The sequence below is a fragment of the Panicum hallii genome, chromosome 5 (assembly GCF_002211085.1).
Source record: "Panicum hallii strain FIL2 chromosome 5, PHallii_v3.1, whole genome shotgun sequence".
Lineage (NCBI taxonomy): Eukaryota > Viridiplantae > Streptophyta > Magnoliopsida > Poales > Poaceae > Panicum > Panicum hallii.
In genome coordinates, this window is record NC_038046.1 from 57,127,306 (window position 1) to 57,150,931 (window position 23,626).

A 23,626-nucleotide genomic window follows, 5' to 3' on the forward strand; every position below is an offset into this window, starting at 1 on the left:
ACTCTATGGTGATAACATCAATAGCAGCATAGAATATATCAATACGAAAATGATAATCTTAAGTGATGTTATTCCTCCGTCCTTTTCTTGATCTGCCCCATCTTGGTACTGCTTCATTCATATTTTGTACAGTAATATCATTTTGAATGCAAAATATTGTGGCTTCTTCCAATAGTGGCTCCCAACCATGATTCCTCAAATCCATCAAACGTGTTTTCATATCAATAACCAAAACATTGTCTGAACAATATTTTGATCCTTCCTTTGTAAGATAAGAAATAGCTCATTTGTGATGCGTAGAATTTTTGACATCATTTTCATGATGAACACAAAGCTAAAAGACTCCATGATTTGCACTAAGCCTCCTGCTTTACATGGATTGCACACGTCTTGATGCACAATTTCTAGAACTTCAATCACCAGAGCCCACTTTATTCAATGTGCAGCAAAGTCCTATAATAAGAGCCCCATCTTGTATCTCTAGGTCTAGCCAAGGATGTTGCTTGATTTTTCCCTCTTCCCGAAGATATCTCTCCACTTTTCAGCTTATGCAAAAGAACTTTGTACCGTTTATCAAGCAATATGTACTTCCTTTTGCAAGGTGAACTAGTGGTGTTCACAGTCATGGTCACGTACTCAAAGAAATCCTCAATAGATGAACAACATCTTGAGACTGAAACAACTACTAACTGTAATTGATGAGCAAAGCAATCTATATAGAAAGCATACGGGTTCTCATCACGAATCAGCTTCTGAAGGCCATTAAATTCTCCTCTCATATTAGAAGCTCCATCGTATCGTTGCCCTCGCAAATTTGCAATATGTAGCCCATGCGCACCAATCACCTCAACCAAAGCTTTCTTTGGTGCTTCTGGAGTTGTCTCCTTTACATGCTTGATACCTAAAAATCTTTCAATTACTTTTTCTTTATTGTTCACAAACCTGCAGCACAAATTATACCTTTCGTTAGTTTGATAATTTCATCAAGTCAACAAAATGATGAAACCACAAATAATTCAAATGCTTATCTCACAACCACAGCTATTTGTTCTTTAAGTGGTATATCGCGAGATTCATCAATAAGAACGGAGAAGAGGCAACCTGACATCTCTTGTTTTATTGTTTTAGTGACCTCAGCTGCACAACATTCAGCAAGTTCTTTTTGAATTGTTGGAGAAGTCATTTTGGCATTTTTGCGACATGCCACATCAAATGCAAGCTTCACTTCTTCATTTCTTGTTTTGTACCGGTCAAGCATCTCCATAAAATTACCTTATTTAAAGAACAAGGTGATTCATCATGTCCGCGGAATGGCTCACCTTGCAATGTGAGAAAACTCACAATACCCAAAGATGTATCCAAACGAGTTTCATACTTGATTAGTGCATCTTTAGTATATTTTTTAACCTTATGTTTCACACTTCTTCTTTGATCATTAAAATTTTCATATTCTATCCTACACTGATTGTGGATCTTTCCATAATATTTTGGAAGTGCCAAGTATGCATTTTTCCAAGTGTCAAACCCCAATGTTGTGAAGGCATCGTAATCAAATTTTTCATCCATTCGATCATGTTTAAAAAGATAACAGTAGAAGTAATAAGCCTTATCCTTCTCCATAATATATTCAAGCCAATTATGCTGCTGAAATCATTTTCCTTGAAAGCACCTATTATTTTTTGATCAAGGGAAACTATAACCAATTAGTTGAGTTGGACCCTTAACTATGAAAGCCCTCCTAACTTCATCTCTGATGTTGATAGAAAATTGATCAATTGGAATACGAAGTCTTGGATTAGTAATAATATGATCCGGGTTGAACTGAGTTCTAATTCTCTCAGTTTCTGCATCTTGTTCAGCCTCTTCCATCAAAGCTGACATGACATTTTCAAATTCGTCTCCCACTTGTTCAACTACAACGACATGTTCAAACTCTTCTTGAATTTGTTTAGTTGCGGCAGCATTTTCTAGCTCCTCTTCCACTGCTGCAACGGCGTTATAAAACTCATCTTCCTTTTGTTCTTCATTCTTCACATCAACAGTAGCACCTACATTAGCACTTGGATTTGAGCCTCTGCTATTGGACCAGAAACTCCTTAAATCTGCATTCCAACATGGGCACATCACAGCAGGCAAGCAGCAGCATTAGTTCACCAAAGCAAAGAAGAAAACAAATGAAAACTGAAAAGTAATTCTTCAAATTGCACTTTATATACCTCTTGTATTAGACTTGACCTTGCATTTTCCCTTCCGATCATGGTTGCTCCTCACTTCTTCAGTATTCAATTGTTGATTCGCCAGCCGCCGGCCGCCGCTGCCACTGCCGTGAGCTCGTGACGCAAGGCGAGTCTGGACTGCTCTTCTCAATCGCGGTCTCGGCAGCTTGCTGCTTGCGTGCCGTCACACACTCGCCAGTCGCCTGATCCCGATTGCTGCTTTGCGAGAGTCACGACGTCGTCGCTTCGTCTTCGATTGGGATTCGGAAATCCCGCGCGTTTCACGAAAAGGAGGAGTCGCATCGGGTGGAACTCGATGGGGACAAATATAGATGGACGGAGCCTGCTGCGGGCCATTAATGAAAAAGAAGTCCATCTGTTAGCCCAGTTTAGCACATAACGGTTCGCTCGGCCCACTACTGTATTTTTCCCCTGCAGCCTCTTCCTCTGCTCAGAACGTTGGAGACGAAGCTCCCATGGCCGCCGGTGATAAAAGGGTTGATAATCTGGGTGTACTTATTAAAAAATTAAGGTACGGTGGCCGCCATACCTTGACATACCGGGTCCTCCGCCTCTGGCCAGCAGCCGGTTCGGTTTGGGCTTGAGGCATCCTGACTGGTTTGAGCTTAGCACATCCGGGTTAGATACGATTGCTCTGGACCCATTTGTTCCGTTTTTCGCAAGACACACGGGGTGACTGTCTGTCGATCTTGAGGCTTTAATTTGTTCCAATTCAAATCTTCTTCACTTACTACTAGTCTATTACCACTTCTCATTAGAAATCATACGTTCGTTTCAAAAAAAAGAAAAAAATCATACGAATTAACAAGCAGATACAGTAGGGAATGAACAATTAAATTATTGTCCCAAGGGAAAAATACACAAGATTGGCACATGGCAATATATACCATTGCCGCAACCCTCCCGTGACCAACTAAGGAGACGGCCGGCTACCTACGACAGGCATTTGGGTTTGCAAGAGGCACAATTGGCCCTGCACTCTTCCATGCTCAAGTGGCAGTGCTCTCTCCGACTTGCGTCCGGGCAGCAGTAGCAGAGGTCGTAGCTCGGACTGAAGAAGTTGCACTTGCTCACGGCGCAGAAAATCAGGGTGACCTTGCTCGCTTCTAACGGCTTGGAGGTGGTGGCAGCGACGGCAATAGAACTACTCCTGCTGGCATCCGCAGGAGATCCGAAAAGCATAGCGATGAGCAAGAACAACGCAGTCAGTACGTTGCTGGCATTCATGTTGGATCGTTAGTTGCAGGCTGCAGCTAAACTGATCGATGCAGCAATAGTGGGGGTTGGATCGAGCAGTGAGGTCGAGGAGAGGGGGGAAATGGGTTGGGCGTGAGCAATGGCGATCGAGGAGCTGCGCACGTGCTCATCCCCTCCATATTTGTAGTGGTAGAACGACCTGTCATGCATTTGATCGGCTACTTCATACTCATTGATGGAGCGAGGTTCTCGAGAAGTTATGCATAATTAAAAGAAAGAAATCACGCGTGCATGCAGGCACGCACTAATCACGCGATTGAAGAAATCTGCATGCATGCATGCATTATTCGGAACAATGAAAAAAAGATCACGTAGCTAGCTCGACCTCGACGGCATCGGTCAGAAGGTCACGTAGAGTGCCGGCGCGTAGGCAGGAGATGGGCCCTGACGCGTCAGCCGAGCCCTGACGACCAGAGTGTGTGTGAGAGAGAGAGAGAGAGAGAGAGAGAGAGAGAGAGAGAGAGAGAGAGAGAGAGAGAGAGAGAGAGAGAAGACAGGAGATGGGCTGGGTCATGAACTCATGATAGAAAACAGGATGGGGAACAAAGCCCACGAAGGAAGGAAGAAAAGGCAATTTTCTAATACTGATGACATATATTTCTGTAATGTAAAAATAAAAATTATTAAAAATCTAAGCTACACAGGTTTTGTCGCGGGCCGGAAGGCCGGCCCACAAAGGCACAAACCCCTTGATAATTCGGGGCTGCAAGGCCCAGTAATGATCTTTTGGGGGAAAACGGGCTGGTCTCTTCCTACATATATACAGCCCAGGTTGACGAGTAGCAGCTTAAATTGTTTGTGGATGATCATTGCATGACCTAACATCCTTTTACACTTAACCAGAAGAAGGGGGAAAAAACATCTCTTTACAGACTGGAGGACGTTTAGCTTATTTGATGCGGTCATATCTCTTTCTTGCCAAGATCCAATTTTAAATTTCCATGGATGTCAACCAGCTAGGAGTATACGCAGAAATTTGATTTGCATGGAGACCCGCCGCCGGTCGTTTGCCAAAAATAAAAATAAAAATGAAAGGAAACCGGGCTCTCGTCGGCGGCGGCAAACCAAAACAGGAGGAGAGCGGCGGGCGATTCAGCCCACGGAATGCCCGCGCCGGAGCCGGAAAACAGGAGATGAGGTCACGGGAGGCGGGGCAGATCGATTTCCTTCTGCCACTGAATCGAGCTTGCTCCCCATCCCCAGTCGTCGTCAGATGGATCGATCGATGTGACCTGGATGACGTATAAACCTGCAGGGGATTATTGGCATCGTTCACGGTCGATCGTGGAGTCAGCGGCGCCAAATGTCAACCCATAAACTTCCAGCCGGATCGGAGGACACAGTCGCGCCATTCCTACAGGCTAGGTGAGATCGACGGCCCGGCCGGTTTATCTGAGGGTTGACTTGCGAAGATGTCCATGGGCTGCGTCGTCATCTGCCCATGTTAATTGCATCTCCCGCCGAGCCATTCGCCGCGAACATTTTGTAAGCACGCACGCGCTTGGTTGCTTGCTTGCTTGCTTGCTTTGCTTCCAGGGAAGTCAAGTCAAGAGATCCTTCTGGTTCTGGGAGATGCTGCTGCGTGGTTGCGTCGCTCGTCAGCATCAGCTTGAGCTCTGCCTACTCTGACCGGTTCCACCGCAGCGATCCTCCGGTGTTTTGATTAGGTTTTGGGAAATCTCTTTCTGTTCCTGAACTTTGGCGTTGACGGCTCGTTAAGTAATCAAGGTGGTTTTCGCGCTCAGTTGAACTCTTCAACGCATGGTACCAGGCCATACCATGCATGCCAACCAATAGGAGGAAGGTATGCCTGGGGCTTGAACTAGCCCGGATCAAGAAGATATAGTCTGGAGCCGCCGGCACGTCTGCTCTGCCATGCGCTGATACTTTCCATGGCAATGCTGCAGACTTGCAGTGATTTGCAAGTTGGTGCAACTGTAGAAATACGGGAAAGTATAGTAAGTGGGAGTTAGCTCCAAGCTTATTAAGAAACTGTGCCATGCATGAAAGCATGATGGAGAAGTTTCTCGCCAGCAGATCATCAAACGCGATTTCTTAAAGGACAACTAGCTTGACAAACACGAGCACGGATGGCAAGAACTGGTCAGGTAACCATATTCCCCCATCCTAGGTACGTGTTCACCAGTTTTCAAGTGGCAAGTTGCATTGGCTGGCTCCCAGATGCGTCGTCTGTTGTCTGCCCATACCATACCATACCCCCCCTCGCTCCATACAAGGTCGCCGCACGGCACCCCAATCAAGGAAGACGACGCAGCATAGGATATTAGGGATTTAATTAGGATCCGATCCCGTCCGCAAAGCAAAACAAAGCAAAATAAAATAAAATAGGGTGGCAAACTAGCAACTTGCTCTAGCTACCAAGTGCGCGAGAAAACCACGTACCGTCACGTCCAAACAGCGGACTGCCACAACCGGAGGAAATGATTGCGGATCCTTTCGGCAGACGAGAAAAAAAAAGAAAAGGGGCTCGCGAGAAGCTGAAGAAGCCAAGATCCTTTTTCGAAGCTAGCCCCGGCTCGTTCGTACAGAGCCAGAAAAGTACGTAAAGTGCCCCGATTCTCGCCGTGGAGCAAGCACATATGCCGCCGCCGCCGCTCGTACAAGTCGTTCTCGACAATCGTCATCAGGCGCGCGCAATGCCGTCGCAGCTTGCAGGTGGCAAGTTCCTGTGCAGGGGCATAAGCGGAGTGGCACTTGAAAGCTCAGCCCCCTGCCGCTCCGGAAGAGCCAGGTGTTCGGCCCGCCGGGCTGGCGCCGGCGGCGGCAGCCGGCAGCTAGCGAGCGCGGCCGGGACCAGCCCGTCGCTCCCGGCATCCCCCGCGACCAGCAGCCGTGCCGAATTTGTTGAAGCCTCTGCCCAGCCAGCAGGGCAGTAGATTAGGCGCGGCGATCCGGCGGCAACCGCCGCGCCAAACGGGATCTCCCTGCGTCATCGCCCCCACGGCCTCGCCGTCGGGGACGTGGTCGCTTGACGCGGGAGGAAACGAACGAGACGTCGCCAACCTGGCGCGCACGCGGGAGCCGGCCGGCAGGCCGATGCGCTGCTGGCCAATCGGCGTCGGCTCCCCCAGCCCGGAGGGCGCCGGGGAATATTTTGGTGCCACCGTGCGCCTGGACCGGGGGATCTCGCGGTTCCCCTGCCGCTCTCTCGTCTCGCTCCTCGGCTGCCTGACAAGCTACGTGCCCACCGGCACCAAGTCCTGCGCGCTGCTGCACAGTGCACACACGACATCTCGGGACAGTACGCCGGTGAATTTCTGCTCACAAAAAAAAACATGACGGCGAATGAAGAGCGCTCTCAGAGGCTAAATGGCAACTGATAGCTAACGAAAATGACGTTAGTGGCGATTCTTGTTTTTTAACAAAAAAAAGCGTTTACCCCGTTTATTTTTACCGCTGCTACTCAAATAAGTAATGAAATTTAAATTGTCAGTTAAAGCTAACAATATCATATATGAACCCATCCTACTCGTTTCTTTGAGAGGAGAACATGGTTTAGATTGGGACAACAATGACATCCCTCACCTACTCTCCTCATTCTGCTCCCTCCGTCCCATGAATAATGCAATTCTGTATTTTAAAAAAAAAATCCTATCTTGGATCTCAGCTACCTGTCTAGTTAAGTGGTCAGATTTGATTTGCATACTAAAACTAACCATATGTGGCAAACAAATGAGGGCATGAGAGTCGTTTAACGCCACCACTATTCTGTCTGAAAAAGATTAGAATTGCATTTTTTATGGGATGGAGGGAGTACGTAATAAAGAGGGAGGTGCAGTAAGGTGGTGGAATTGCAATGACGGGGTAGATGCTGCCGGTAGATCACTTTGCCATGTAGCATCCCCTTATCGCTGTCGAATTTCGCTGTTATGCCATCGACCACGCTCATACTGAAATTCCATCTCTCCAGATTTTGCGTGGTAGTATGGTGCAAGTTTTGCGGGTAGCCAGCTGGTGCAAATATCAGCCACTCGCCAGGCACAAGAATTGACTGTTGTGCAAGTTACATCGAGGAGATGAACTCAGCTAAATAAAGTTTGTTATCCTGGATATGTGTTCCCTTATAGAGTTGGTTGACGAAGCTTACCGACTTAAGAAAGGGTTGACATTTCGAGCAGGCTAATATCAGCAGGCTTGCTTTCGGGCCTTGCATTTTGAAAATAGCAGACTGGACCACTCCTCAGCAGCGTTTGCATTTTGAAAATAGCAGACCGGCTCACTCCACGAGGGAACAGCTGGGATTTTACACGGGCTGATAACAAGACTGCTGATATCAGCCTTTTGTTTCCTTTAACCATTGCTCGTCCGCTAGTCAGGACTTGCAATGGTTTTTCTTCTTCTCTCGTTTAGTTGCTCATTTTTTATAAAAAAAATTATTGCACCACATCTCCATCCAATAAAATGATTATAAATACATGGGTCAAGCGCTAACATGCCCAAACGAGTGATAAATGAATAAAACCATTAACGAAGATACAGATTGGACAGCCATGGATGCAAATGAGTTTTTTTCCCAGTGGTTACCACAATTATTGAGATATGAGAGGGTAAAAGAAGCGAATATGTACCCAAGGTATATTAAAGATGAGAAGCTTTCCGTGAGCTAAGGTGAATTCTTACACATCTATGTCCCTCCATTTGAGAGACAATTATTGTTACAAAATTGATGTTACCATCAAAGACAGAAGATTTTGTAAAAAAGAATTGAGACTAATCCCTTTGATCAATTACTAGATCTGTGATATGATTACTCAGGTAATTTACCCTCAAAAAGTTACTTGCTGACTTCTCTAATTCTGTTCGTGCTGCGTTGACATCGTTCTTTCCTTGTTCCACCTGTCCATGAAGCGGCTCATCCTGGCGAGTGCAACATCCAGCGTGTCCAAGCTCATGTTGGCGAAGCACAACCTGAACCATCCGGGCTCCGAGCAGTGGCACGACGAGCCCGGCGAGATGTTGAGCTTCACCTCTCGCAGCATCCGGTCCCACAGCCTCAGCTCGCCGGCGACGGTCGCCTCGCCGAGCAGCCGCCGCATGTCCATCCACACGAACAGCCCGGCATTGCCGCGAAGGCACGGCATGCCGGCGCGGGCCAGCCCGGCGACGATGTGGTCGTGCCGCACCCGGAGGCGCTCGCGGTTGGTGCGGATGTAGGCGGCCGCGAACGCGTCGTCGGCGAGCATGGCGGCGAGCGTCTTCTGCGTCTGCGACGACACGAGCGTGAAGCTGGACATGCGCCGCGCGGTGGTGACCACGGCGTCGTTGTACGAGTACACCACGCCGACGCGGAACCCCGGGAGGCCCAGGTCCTTGGACAGGCTGTAGACGATGTGCACGCGCCCCGCGACGGCGGCGCCGTCGCCGCGGCGCGCGCGGGCCTCGACGAGCTCCGCCACGCTGACGAGGTCCGGCGCCGCGAAGACGGAGCCCGAGTAGATCTCGTCGGAGATGAGGTGGATGTTCTTTCGGGACACGAAGTCGAGCACGTCCTCGAGGACCGACCGCTTCACGGTGGTGCCGAGCGGGTTCGACGGGTTGGTGAGCAGGACGGCGCGGACGCGCATCCCGGCGGCCTCGGCCTCCTCGTACGCCGCCTGCATCGCGGCGACGGTGACCTGGAACCCGTTAGCGCTGTCGCAGTGGATCGGCACGATGTTCACTCCCGTCCTCCACCTCAAGTCCCTATCGAAGCTGCAGATCAAGCAGAGCCGCCATGTCAGTTGTCAGAGCAAGAACACACTCTGCTCGTAAGTGTAGAGCACTGTGGCAGTGTAACAGTAACACTGTGCATGCATGCAGGGGCAGGGCAGAATGCTTGATAGATGCTTACCCAGGGTAGTAGGGGGTAGGGACGAGCAGCGCGTCCCCCGGGTTGGCCAGGATGAAGGTGAGCAGCTCGTTGGCCGCCGTCGCGCCTGCGGTGAGCACGATGCGGTCGGGGTCAAAGCTCGCCTTGCCGCCCCTTATCTTCTCCATGAAGCTCGCCATCGCCTGCAAGCAAATGATGCCGTCAGTACGTTGCAGTTGCCCAGATACTACAATCCACGACGCCGACGGGCGAGCAGAGCAGAGCACTCTCGCGCGTGATCACGCACGCCACGCACCTTCCTGAAGGCCTTGAGGCCGTGGTAGTCCTGGAACAGCGCGTTGTCCCTGAAGCTGGCGACGCCCGAGCCGGCGGCGGCGCCGCCCCAGCCCGCCGCCTCCGGGTGGTCCCTGAGGTACCCTTCGAGGAGGTCGAACGAGACCTGGTTCTCGGCGAGGCCCATCTGTATGACGCCGCCCGGGTTGGAGGCGGCGTCGTAGGGGTTCTCGTCGTAGGCTTTCCACCCGGCGAAGTACGGGGAGTCCTCGCCGTGGAGGCCGGAGGTGGCCACCTTCGACAGGGTAGGCGACGCCTCGTGGCCGGCATCGAGCAACAGCTTGCCACCCATGGCCTTTGCTTGCACCTGGCTCACACGACACTCTTTGGTCGATCTGATGGTGCTCGCCAAGTGAATTCGCAGTGCAGTGGCAGTTCAAGAAATGAGCAGACAGGGCAGGGAGGACTGAGCAAAGCTGTGATGATCCAGCCAGGTGTGAGGGGGTATATATAGGGCTGCAGCCAAGTGAAGTTCATATACTCGTGCGAAGCCACCAAAAAATTGTCAAAAAGATGCAGGGGAGGCGTCGTTCAGAGCAGAGGCGACCAGACTGTCAGCTACAAATCAAATGTTAAAATAAAGCAGGGAGCTAAACCTACTCGAGCTTGCCAATTCCCAGTCAATGATTGAGCCGTGTCTCCCTAACCTTTCTCCTTCCCGTCCAATGAGCGTGAGCTCGAGCTGCATGAGGGAGGGAAGGGAGGTACCGATCCTGCTACGGAATATGCACGGCAGAGTCCAGCTGTTCCCCGGCGAGAAGAGCAGCTTCTGCTGTCGCCTTTCGCCGGCTGATGGGAGGGAGTTGGCTCATGCAGGCGCAGCAGCAGCAGCAGCTAGACGATCGTGCGGACAGATGGGCGCCTTATCTCGTAGCCATTTCTTTAATCCCGGGCGCGATTCGGCGCTCATGGCCCTGTGCACGCCGCCGCCGTCGATCGATGGCGTTGCTGGTGGTTTGGCGCCAGCGAAATCCCCAGGGGAATATTTGCCCGGTCTCTCAGCCAAAGGGAGAGGGCTGAGCAGGCCAGCTGAGCCGAGCTTCACAGCTCGACATGTCCGGGAATTTTCTCACAGGATCGCCTTTTTTTTCTTCTTCTCCGCCATTGGTCAGTCCATGCGTCTGAAAAGATCTCTCGCGCGCTCCGTCCCTGTTACCATGTCGAGATTTACGACCCCGTGCCCAGCACTCACTCTAGCCTGAATCATGAAAGCTCTGCAGTCCGATAATGTGCTCCTCTTGCGTGTCAGTGATATTCAGGCCGGAGCAGCGTGCGTGCGAGATGCCTGGGGACAGCGGGCCACGGACTCGCCGGCATTTGATTAGGACAATGGAGGAGCAGCTGGTCGACGTGTTTGACCTCGAGAGGCCAGCGATTAAACAAGAGCGAGGAGCCCTCTAGCCATGGACGACTTGTCCAGCTCCAGCTGCCCCCCTCCAAATCTGAACGCCGATAAAAGAATGGCGCTTCCCTTTTCAGATGCCTGCCAGCCAGCCATCTCGAGGGTTAAGAACGAACGCCCCCACCGTGACGGCCTCTGCTCACCCGCCATTTGATTACACACCTCGTGATCCATGAAGGGACTAGGATACCGAGGTCGCCTGAGGTCGTCTGATGGTGAGAGCAGTTACACACGAGTGTAGACAAAACTCATCATATATATATATATAAATATATATTGCTTCGCTGCTTGTTTAATTGTTCCTGTGTGCCATTTGCTTAGAACTGGGATTAGCAGTAGCGACGAAACAAGCGAGGGTTTTAGGGTTTGCGAAACTGTGTGCACGACGATTGTTTTGGTTCTCGCAAGGTTTTCCGGTGTGCTATCGAGAGGTGAACCTGATTAAAACGATGGCTGGATGACAACTTGGGATCTTAATTGCTTCGTCTTGCGACGAAGTGGCGCCGGAGGAGCTCTGTCGAGACGCCCAGCTCTGCTCACGCTTGCTGCGTAGTACTCCGTAGGCGCCAGAGATGCAGGAATCGGCACAGCTCGACCGTGTGTGGTTTTGCCAATCAGCTTTCCCGGAAAGCAGTGGGAAAACCACGGAGCTCGTTCAACGGTTTTGGGGACGGACGCGCGCACGCGATTTTTCAATTCCACGTCGCTTGCTTGAAAAGCGTCTGCTGGCAGCGAACGATAAGGCTTTATTTAGCGCTGATCCCTACGTCAGCATCAGCATCACGGCCGTGGAAGCACCAAAAGGGCAAACTTTGACCGGGTGCTGATTAATTGCTGCCGTATTGTATCCAGGAATGGTTGCTCCTGCATTTGAACGAAAGCCAACATAATTGAAATGGGGCTATTATGGAGGCTATGTATCCACCGACGACAGCTAGAAAGAGCCAAATGGTAGTGCCATACCACCAGCTAGACTGTTTATTCTGGTTTCCAAGAAAGAAAATACACAGGTTGGATTATCCGATGACTACTTGCTTTTTGTTTCGTTCATGTTGCTGTTTGAAACAGCATCATGCATGCGTTGGTCTTTCATTAAACCGAAAACTAAAGTGTCAATGTAAAATTACCAACCCAAACGAGTGTGAAAAGAAGCTTAGCCTCTGTTCTTTTTGAGTCCTTAATTGTGCTATACTGCTATCATTAACCATGGTCTTGCATCTTTGTTTATTTGGAGGAGACCGAGCACCTCTTTCAATTCTGGGCTCATAGTGTTTTTTTTGTGTGTGCGCGCGCGTGCGCTCTCTCTCTCTCTTTGGATTGTGAAGGACGTGGATCGGATTTGCCCACTATCAGACATAATAAACTCTTCGTGCAAATATGCAATAGTCTTTAATTAGACCAAACTAGAAATGCCATTGCATAATTAACAGCCAAATGAGTCTGAAATCAAGCCAGCCGCTGTTCTGAATCTATCCCCCATCAGCTGGGGAACTGAGGTAGCTAAACAGGCATGGATGGTCTCCAACCTTTGTTTATCTGCAGGAGATCGAGTGCCGTTTTCTGGCAGATATCTTGGCTTGCGATGAGGACGTGGATTTGCCTGGGATCAGACATCGATTCCCCGGCTATTCCTGCAGCACCCGTCTCCTGCCTCAGAACTGGAATCAAATCGAGCATGCCGTATCCGTTTGGTGAGCTAGCTTAGCTAGGGTCCGAGTCGTTGAGGCCCGGATGATGAATGATGATCCAACTGTGCGCATGCAGAATCAAATCCTGATCAGAAAGCTCTCGGGGTCATATGCGATCTCATGGGCTTCATAGTTTACGGGATTTGGAAGATGGGTTAGGTGCCGGTAAAGCCACAGACAATGTTTACATACGTGCGCCGATGCGTCGCGCCTCCGGTGTCGCCAAAGAGATTGGCACGGGGATGTAAAGAGATCTGCTGGCTGCTGCTGCAACCGAGAAGGATCAGCAACTTGTTCACGCACTGAGGGTTACCAAAAGGTATCTGTAGTAGTAGCTGACTGTTGGTGGCAAAGCCATTCGTGCAGAGCGTGCAATCAGAAATTGAAGCTTAGGAAAGAACAGCACGATTCACTTCTGAGTTCTGAGGTACTCTGTCCTTCAAAAAAGTGGGTCTTTCTCGCTCTGGCCGGTCAAAATTCTATAACTTTTTTTTACGAAGAAACTTCTATAATGTTAACCAAATCTTTTGAAAAATGAATAACACCAAATAAAATGTCTTTCTACAAATTTGATCAAAGATAAATAATCTGGGAGAAAATGTTATTATTCCTTGGTTGATGCATCCTTGGAGAAAATTAAGAGGCCATCTGGTAGGATTTCTTTTAAAATGGGTTTACCGGTGAAAAAGAAAACTAATTTTACCCGGCTTCTAGTTCATTTTAATTTCAGCTTGCGAACCTGTTTCCCACCACATTATCGGTGTTTTGCGCAAAGCGGGTAAATCTGATGTCGGTGTGAAGTCCTTCCAAGCTGCCTACCTCGAACCTTAAAAGTCATACCAGCCGTTGCCGGCTGCCCGTTTGGGAAATGGAGGAGCTGACAAGCGAGCCGCATGCGCGCGAAAAGGAGCCCGCAAAGACGAAACATCCTTTTTTTGACCGCGATCAGCCAGCAACACAAAGTATAGCCGACCCTTCAAAACACACACACACACACACACACACACACACACACAAAGTATAGCTCCAGCCAGATGGATGGCCTGTCCTGAATCAAACGCACGCAGCGCGCGGTCGCCGTCCGTCCAACCCCTGTCGTGCCCTTTCTCTGGCAGGAAGACAGCGTTTTCGCCGACACGCTCGCCAAAAGTCGCGGCTTGTTTTTTGTTTCAACAAAACTTAACGCTCGCAACGGCGACCGTGCGTTGCGGCGAGTAGGCAGCGGCCGACCGCGGCGCGACTTGCAGGTCGATGGAGATCGACCGGACCATGGAGGTCAAGGGACCCTCGAGATCTCCTCGCACGCGCGCGCCGCCCCCGCTCGATTGGCCGGCCGGCGCCGGCGTCAATCCTCGCGGCGGTGGAGATGACTGACCGGCTCAGGCGACGAGCCTCCGTGGTGCCAGGCGGGAGCCCGCGGCGCCGGGACAGCGACCGGCCGGAGCGCGTGCAATGCGTGCCGGCGTCGTCCGCTGTTGCTGGTTGATCTCTTCTGGCCTCGGGGGTTGGTTAGTTGGAGATGGGGATGGGCGGATGCGGGGAACGACGGCTCGCTGCTCTGGTGGCGGTTACTGCCGACTGAGCTCAGCTGGGAGAATTGACTGGCTAATGACAGCTGCCCAGACGTAGGCACACAGCCACTAGCCGTCGCTAAACAATGGTCGGAACAGCGGGTTACGCGCTCGGCAAGTCGGCGGCGTGGAGGAGATGATGTACGAGGCCGGACCCAGAGATAACTGGAAGCCCAGTAAGTAAGGCCCGTGGCGATGGCCCGTCTATCGTGTCTGGGCCTGATGTTGGATTAAGTATTGTTCAGGCCCAGACAAAATCGTCCATGTACCGTTTGTTGCTGCGTTGGAAGGCAAACAGAGCCTCCTCGTACGATATTTATTTACTGGGCAGAGCTGCCGTTCGATCTGACTAAACTGTGGAATTCAGCTTTTACTATCCAGATTACTAGCAGCAAAACTGTGGAACGTCCGTGGGCTAAACCAAGAGGCCCGCAAGGACGTTGTTCACCAGATAATTCAGCTTCAAGCTCACGAAGTTTCTTTGCAAGCCTGCCGACGGGCCGTCAGGAACTAGAGCAGGACTCCTCCTCCTCCTATGGAACGATGACCAGGTGGACGTCTCAGAAATTGTCACATATCGGCAACTATACAGCTGCGGGAATGTGGCAGGCACCCTTTTTCGCCTCTCAAACGTCTACGGCCCATCACGACACAACCACAAAGTCGCCTTCCTCGACGAGATGAGATCGATAGAATGCCACTGCTGAATGCTGATGGCCGCAGACGTCATCCTCCAGTTGGACAAGGCACAAGAGCTCCGACCACTTTCCGATAGCGAGACAACACTACGCCAGAAACTTAAGCGCACAGTCCTTGGTCTTGCAGTCATTGAGCGTGCTCGGAAAAGGCAAGCGTCATGTCTCGCAAACCTAAAGTTTGTGATAGAGGCGGCCAATGCATTCCACAACCTCCGCACGGGGAGCCTGCCTCTGATCAACACGGCCAACATTGTCCTACTCCCGAAAAAAGATGGAGCCGAGTCAATGGAGGACTTCAGGCCAATCAGCCTCATCCACCCCTTCACCAAGATCATCACTAAAACTCTAGCTCTAAGGCTTGCCCCGCACATCGGTACAATAATCTCCCCAACACAGAGCGCTTTCATCAAAAAAAGGAGTATACACGACAATTTTCTATCAGTCCGCAAGATGGCCAGATGTTTCCATCGCAACAAAATCCCAGCACTCTTCCTAAAGCTTGACATCGCGAAAGCCTTCGACTCGGTGAGATGGAATTACATTGTTAATTTTACTGAAGAAAATGGGTTTCCCAGCTAGATGGAGAGATTGGATAGCTGCTCTTCTCTCCACCTCCTCATCATGGGTCGTGTTAAACGGATTTCCAAACAGGCCGATCTCTCACGGAAGAGGACTCCGCCAAGGAGACCCACTCTCCCTGCTGCTTTTTGTCATCACCATTGAACCCCTTAGAGCGCTACTGCACTTGGCAACGAAGAAAGGTTTAATTAGCAAATTATGATGAAGAAGCTTAAACATTAGAGTCTCCATGTACGCGGATGACGCGGCAATCTTCGTTAACCCGACAAAAGAGGACATTGGCGTCCTCACAAAGCTTCTAACTAAGTTCGGGGAAGCTTCTGGCCTAAAGACAAACTTCGAGAAATCGAGAGTGGTGTCAATACGGTGCGAGGGCATCAACCTCGATTATGTCCTAGGGGGATTGCCAATCATCAAGAATAATTTTCTGACAAAATACCTTGGCCTCCCTCTAACCACGGGAAGACTTAAGCGCATTCACTTCCGACAAAGCCATCGGCAAGCTAATTGCTTGGAATGCAAGGAACATAGCGCCGGCTGGCCGTCTCACCCTAGTCAAAGCAGTGCTCACATCCCAGTCGGTCTATCTCCTAATAGCTATAGATGCTCCTAAAGCTATTTTGAAAGAAATTGACACCATAAGGAAAAGATTTTTTTGGCCGGCGCAACGGCAATTACAGGAGGGAAATGTAAAGTAAACTGGGTCCGTTCTGCCTGACCAACCCGTTTGGGTGTACTGGGTATCCTCAATATCAAGCGCTTTGCTAGAAGCCTCAGGTTGCGGTGGCTGTGGCAAGAATGGAAAGAACATGACAAGCCATGGATTGGATCGGAGATCCCATGCAACAAAACGGACAAAAAACTTTTCACGGCAGCAACAACAATAACGGTTGGAAATGGAAGTACAACGTCATTCTGGCACTGCGGCTGGTTTCGAGATCAAAGGCCGATTGATTTCGCGCCAAATCTGTTCTCGATCTCCAGGAAGAAAAATAGAATGCTAGGAGATGCACTGAGAAACAACAACTGGACCAAAGACCTTAATTTTCATTATCCGAGTTTTTCACTGCAACACCTACAAGAGTTTGTCAACCTGTGGAAGGCAACACAAACACTAAACCCAGAGTCGCAAGACGAAATCACTTGGAAATTCACAGCCAATGGGAACTACTCGGCCAGATCGGCTTACAATGCCCAGTTCATTGGCTCTGCGACAACAAATTTCGACACGCTCTTTTGGCGGACATGGGCACCTGCAAGCTGCAAGTTGTTCTCCTAGTTGGCAGTCCAAAAATGACCGTGGACAGTGGGCAGACTACAAGCAAGAGGCTGGCCGAACCAATCAGCATGCCCCCTGTGCAGATGCCAGCCTGAAACGGCGATGCACCTCCTTGCTGAGAAAAATCTGGTCATCTATTTCGGATTGGTTAGCGATCCCAACAGTGCATCCGAGGGAGTGGACACAGCAAGACGGTGATCTTCACGAGTGGTGGACGGCAATGGCAAGAGCAAGTTCCAATTCGCGTAAAGGCTGCTCCTTAATCATGTTAATTTCCTGGGAATTATGGAAGGAAAGAAACGTGAGGATTTTTGATCGAAAGGAAGCCACATGCGACAACATCTTCTTTAAAGTCAGAGATGAATTAGATAGATGGGTTATGGCGGAGGCTAAACATCTCGCCACTCTTGCCGGCCGGACCTAACATGTCCCGTGCTGCGCGGTTGTGTTTTTTCTTTCTTTTCTTATGTTGTGGTTTTCAAGCTCAGCCTAATGAGTTTGTATAGTCCTTCCTTTGAGGATGTCTTTCTTTTTTAATATAATTGGAAGCTCTTGTGCCGGTTCGTTTAAAAAAAATAACAACAAAAAAAACTGTTTGGCAAATGAATGGAGTCCCAGAAGTGAAGCAGTGAAAAGAAGCCCGTGCAAGTGCAACCCCTGTTCTCCAACTGTGCACAGGGGATAACAAAAACCTGATAGGTGCTGGTAGTGGTAGCAGTGGCACGCAGTCTGGTTTCTGTAGGGGATAATGCTAGCAGCTAGGCCTAGCAACTAGCATACAGGCGATCCAAGGCCTTATTTAGATGCACCTAAAATTGCAAATGTTATAAACCGGAGTACTGTAGCGTTTTCGTTTGTATTTGATAAATTTTATCTAATTATGGACTAACTAGGCTTAAAAGATTCGTCTCGTGATGTACAATTAAACTGTGCAATTATTTATTTTTTTACATACATTTACTGCTCCATTCATATGTTCCAAAATTGATGTGATGGAGAGAGAGTGTAAAAAGTTGGAATTTGGAGGGAATCTGAACAGGCGCCAAAACGTTGTGCATGCAGCCGTCTGCTGCTCCGGTCACTAGCTAGCCCGCCCGTCAAGGCCGTCGAGTCGGTGTCGGAGGGGCGGAGCTCGAGTTCCCGACGGCGCATCACCGACTAGTGACAGGCTGATGACAGCGTTATCATTTCACTGACTACGAGTGACGGGCCTCTAACGTTGTGGTGCTCTGGGCTTTCTAGCTCTCCCTTCTTGTTCCTTCTTGTCTGTACTGATCAATTGATAACGGTGGCTAACGATCAGGCCCAAGTAAACCGGCTGCATCACAGGTACAAGAACGCAGTGCGTGCAGTTAGGAAACGGCGAGACCAAGCCCCGGCACGACGGGACGTTGCGCGGCACGTGTGTTTGTGTGCTCATGCTGCTGAGTGAACTTTAATCGTACAGAACAACCTCTCTCACTCCATGGAACAGCCATTCACGAAAGAAGAAAATGTCGTGATCTCAAAACCTTTCAGACCTCTCAATACTGCATTTTTTCTCATCACCCATGTACATTGTGTCCGGGTGTTTCTAAAAGGATTAGCCAAATATGGCTGATTGAATGAACTTCCAAAATTTTCTTTTACTAGAGTTAGGTCGTTAGAAACACCTAGCTATTAGTTCCGTTTGTTTCAGCTTATAGCCGATTTTAAAAGCTCGATTTTGATAAATCCAAAAGTTAGATGACCCTCGGAATCGAAAATCGAGAATCCAGCTGATTATGAATTTTCGATTCTGGATTCTGAGAGTCATCTGACTTTTTGGATTTTTTAAAATAAAACCTTCAAAATTGATAATAAGTTGAAACAAACGGGCCCTTGATCCTTTTGATTCAATGGTCACATGCTCCTTCTTTGTTCCTTCCACTCCTCATCCTTTTCTTCTCTTTCTCCTCCCACTTCTGATCTTTTTCTTGGTCACGCTGTTGTTAAAGTGACACCGCTATTGCGATCCTCACGCCACCGTCTTGTGCACTAGTTGGTAGATCCAACAAAGGTGCAGAGGCACAAGCCCCCCTTCCCTCGGAACTCCATGCAGAGAGGACGTAGCGAGAAGGGAGGGGACGAGGTAAGAAGGAAACGAAATGGGAGAAGGAAGGGGGATGCTGGATAACAGAGATCAACCTCCTAAGATTCCGTTCTTATAAGACTCGGATTTGACCCCTAGCTGCTTTTGTACCCATATATGGTTCATCGGAGCTAGGGACCTCAAAAGTTATAATCCCTTGGGCCAAACTTTATAGCTTGAATAGCTCGCACTCACTACAGTTGGCCTAAGATCGGAGTTTGATGGATGGAAGTAGGGTGGGTTCGAGAGGTGAAGAAGAAGAAATTTTAGGCACTAGCAACAAAAATAAAAACAAATTAAATATCCTGGTGTCGTATGGAAAAACATTTTTGCCCCATTTCGAACCATCTATAGCTATCCAAACGCAGATAGCTATATTTTTCTTGTGTCTTTTTTCTTCTTTTTTTTTCCTTCCTTGCAGTTCTGACCCACAGTTCTAATCCACGTTGAGAGCAACTCCAAGAGACTCTCTATATCTTTCCTTATTGGTAGGAATAGAGATTTTGATGAAAATACCCTCCAACACCTCCAAACATAGCCATCCTCTATTCCTTATTTTTCGCTAGTTAGAGATGGATAACGAAAATGGGTTTCTAGAGTGTATACAAGATATAGAAAAACTGTTGGAGAGGGAAAATATATAGAAAGCAATTTTTATGCAGAAAGCTCTCCAAATGATAATTTAAAGAGTGAAATTTAGAAAGACTTTTAGAGATGCTCTAACTTAACAAAGGCACTCCCTTGCCACGTGTTAAGGATATACTTACAGAGGCACTAAGCTGCTAGCGAGCTGGGTTAGGTGGTGGGAGACTAGCAGCACAGGCGCAGCAAGCCGCATGGCGCTGCTCTTGCAGGATACCCCATCCCGACGCCGGCGCCGGCGACCCTTGCCAGATCGCCATTGAACCACCCAGTTTACTAGCTAATTCCTACAGAATTCGTGTTGGAAGGTTCTCGGTCATCAGTTCAAATTCAAATCTCGAAGAGTTCAAACTGATCTGATGAGCCTGCTCAGCCTGTAGTTCAAGGTCGCAAGCTCCTCCGTTACGCTCTCGACGAAGTCGAAGCTCTGCCGGTGCGAGTTCCTCGATGAAGCTGCCATGGACGGACACGATACGATCGACCTGCAGCTGCAGCGTGCCTTCACCAACTCCCTGCCGCTCTGCTGCACGCGCACTGCCCGGCCTGTGCCTGGCCGCCTGGGCGCCGGGGCAGGGTTGGCCTCCTCTGCCGGCGGCACAGGAGGAGCCGGTGGACTGGCCGAACAGGCGCAGAGGCGCGTGGGGACAAAACTAGCCTGCCATGCGCTGCCCGGCACGAACCCTCCCTCTCTCCACCTCACCGCCTGCCACCGCCATGTCACCGCCAGCAGCTGCTACCGCGGCACCGTGGTGCCCTGGTGCGCCTTGGCCTTGGCCGGCCAGGGCCAGCCCGTTCTGACAGCCGCTGCTGGCCGCAGCGTCACACGCCTATCGCTACTTGTACCCCGAGCCTGCCCGGCCTTTACCAGCTGGGATGCATGAGCATCTGCCTTGTCCATGGCCATGGCCGCCTCGCATGCTCTGCTGCAGAGACGAGCCGACCCCAGACCAACTGCAAGTCTGTTACACAAACAACATGGAACTCGACATGAACTTCGAACGGCACGGTGTGAAGGGAATATGTGTATGTTTTTATTAGTTTTTACCAGGACTTTCCGGTGACGGCGAGGTAGGATCCAGCGCTCTGCGGAAAATCGCTCGTTCCCTTCACCAGGAAGCCTCCGTGGGTAGCCAGCCCACAGGATGATGGGCCTGCCGAACGAGCTAGACGCAGCAGGAGATAAGACCCGTGCGAGATCGACCGACCTGACTGACGCGACGGCGGCGACGATGCTGATGCGGACCACCGGGCAACCGGGGCAGGACGACGACGGCGACCTTCCTCCACCGGTCCTGAGGTGATCGCGCAACAAACTACCAGGCCAGACAGGAGATCAAAACGATCGGCGTGCCGCGCAGCTTCGCTCTCGTTCACGCACCAACGCCGGGACCTGGCTGGCTGGTTGGTCACTTGGACAGCGGCTCTTCGGTCTAGCCGGAGTGGTGTGATACTTACGCTAGCCTGCTAGACCATTGCTTGCTCCGTACCTGCACTTGTGCAGACAAAAGTTCACTCGGTTCAAGGCTTCAAGAGCACAGTCGCCTCACGGTTGCTGCGTCGCACACCAGTGACACCACTGCATGACTATGTCCGGCTGGCGAAGCTGAACAACACCGTTCAGATCAGAACAGGAGATGTGCCGGGGATCACATCGGTTGCGTTGCGGGATCTCGGACAGGCACGGCAACGTCCAGCTGCAGGTGCGGCGAAAGAACCCTAACCTTTGTCCTATCTACGAGCCGCCGAGAGATGCCTGTTTGTTGCTCAGAGAGAAAAAGAGGGGGAATCAAACAGGCACCGGTGGTACTCTCTGAAACAGTGCCCAGGCCGCGCGGCGTCGCTCTGCAGCTGCAGAAGCCCCCACCCCAACCACAGCAACCGAATCACTCTGCAGATGCCTCCGCACTGCTCCTCTCTCTTTGACCGGGGACACATCCATCTCTGATCTCTCACAAGCCCAATAGCCCACGCCGCGCCGCCTAGCTGCACGCCTGCACCTGTACTGTACTGATCCACCGCCACTGGCCACTGGACAAGCTCTGCCGGCGGTGCGGTGGTGGCCACCGGCAGCAACGGCCAGGCAACCCCATCAGGAGACAAAGCTGCGGCCTTTTGCCCCGGCCGCCGGCTTGTCCGTTTCCCTGGAATAGAAGCCCCCCGACTCGAACGGAACCCCTATTCAAACCCTCACCCCCCCCCCCCCCCTCCTCCTCTGCCAACCTGCCGTGTCCCCACGCCGCTGCGAGCTTCTTGTACATCTTGTCCTGCTCCCCCCGCAAGACCGCCACCTACTGCTAGCTCAGTAGCTCCGTCCCTTGTCTTCTTCCTCCCCTGCCTTCCTCCACTACAAATTGCCTCGCCTACTCTCCTTGTCGCCAGCCACTTCCTTGCACCGCTACAAACTGCTGCTTTGGCTAGCTAGGACAGGCAGACAAGCGCGCGAGGGGGTTCTTGGGGCGAGAGAGTGGATGGTTCGCTGCGCTGCTGACATGGAGGCGGGTCATCAGGCGGCGGAGGGAGGCGCACTGGCGGTGGTGGCGTCGGTGGCGCCGGCGGCGGGCGGCGGGAGAGGTGGGGGTGCGGGAGGAGGGAGGGAGCCGGAGGGCCTGCCGTGCCCGCGCTGCGAGTCCGTCAACACCAAGTTCTGCTACTACAACAACTACAACCTGTCGCAGCCGCGCTACTTCTGCCGGGCCTGCCGCCGCTACTGGACGCGCGGGGGCGCGCTCCGCAACGTCCCCGTCGGCGGCGGCACGCGCAAGGCCACCCCGGCGACCCGGCGCAAGCGCCCCGCCAGCTCGCCACCCGAGCCCGCGCCCCCGGCGGCGGGTGTGGCGCTGCCGCCGCTCACGATGTCGGGTCCCCACGGCGCGCTGCTGCGGCAGTACGGCATGCCGTTCCCGGCGCCGGCCATGGCGTCGCCGCTGGCCGCCGTGGACCCCGACCGCCGGCTGCTCGACCTCGGCGGCAGCTTCAGCTCGCTGATCGCGGCTGCGCCCGGGCCAGACGTCGTCGGCGGCCACTTCTCCGCCGGGTTTCTGGTGGGCGGGCTCGCGCCGGCCATGGTTCACTCGCCTGCTGGTGCTGCCCCCGCCGCTACTCTTCCACCGCCGCCGCCGCCGCAGCAGCAGGTGTCCCAGGCGCTGCCGGAGGGCCTCCTCTGGAGCATGGGGTGGCCGGACCTGTCCATCTAGGAGCTCCACCTCTCCGCCGGCGACGCGCGCAGTGCAACGTCGATCGGTGCCCCGACGGACCAGACGACCAGTGACCACTGCTCGATCGTCTCTAATCTAGCCTTCTCTTTTAGCTGCTTCGTCGTTAACAGTAGACTGTAGTGCTGCATCCAGGTTATCTTTTTTGGGAGCCGAGTGGTTTAGGGATCAGGAAAGAGAGCTGTTTGTTCTGTTGGGGTGGTTCAGGAAGAACTGTGAGAGTGATCTCAGGATGTAAATCTGCATGCTTGTTTGCTTGCACGAGCACCTGCAATGCTTGACGGATCGATGCTACCAGCATCTTACATGAGCGGATTGTTTTTTTGGAACCAGTGAGCTGATTGTGGCAGTGCTTGTTCGTTCTAGTATGATCTTCCTTCTTGTTTGTCATTTCTTTTTGTAGTTCTTCGGCAAATACGTCTCCTGTGACTTGTGTTTCGAGATTTTCTTGGTAGTTTCATTCGGATGCTGGATTCGTTTTCTTCAGGAACACAATCTAGCTGTTGGTACGTGTGCATAGGATCTGAATAGGGAAAGCTCCATCCCTTTTGTTGGTTCCGTTGCACCTGTTTGGCTGTTTCCTGTTTCCCCTTCACCGTGTGCGAAATGTCCCAAGACACGGCCCATGAAAGAATCTGTTTTCCGACAGAAGATACAATCTGATGAAGAATTGAAGACACATGGAAATTGACATTTCGGGAAACCGACTCGATTTCTTGGTTCCAAAGCAAAGAAAAAGTTGGCTCAGTTGATCGCTTTCAGAGTTTCAGCGAGAGATAAAAAGGTTC

At 51.1% G+C, this 23,626-nt stretch overlaps 2 protein-coding genes across 2 annotated transcripts; one reads left to right on the forward strand and one right to left on the reverse strand.

The window, feature by feature from the left end:
- Nucleotides 1–8,114: 8,114 nt before the first annotated feature.
- Nucleotides 8,115–10,092, reverse strand: LOC112894523 (1-aminocyclopropane-1-carboxylate synthase 7-like). The gene is made up of 3 exons (XM_025962270.1): nt 9,620–10,092; nt 9,346–9,506; nt 8,115–9,206 (listed from the first exon to the last, which is right to left on the reverse strand). The coding sequence occupies exons 1-3, from the start codon at nt 9,947–9,949 to the stop codon at nt 8,306–8,308; spliced, it is 1,392 nt and encodes a 463-aa protein (XP_025818055.1). The 5' UTR covers nt 9,950–10,092; the 3' UTR covers nt 8,115–8,305.
- Nucleotides 10,093–21,844: 11,752 nt separating this feature from the next.
- On the forward strand, nt 21,845–23,148 carry LOC112894622 (dof zinc finger protein DOF1.7). The gene has a single exon (XM_025962387.1). It carries the CDS (start codon nt 22,095–22,097, stop codon nt 22,818–22,820), a length of 726 nt encoding a protein of 241 aa, XP_025818172.1. The 5' UTR covers nt 21,845–22,094; the 3' UTR covers nt 22,821–23,148.
- The last annotated feature ends 478 nt before the right edge of the window (nt 23,149–23,626 follow it).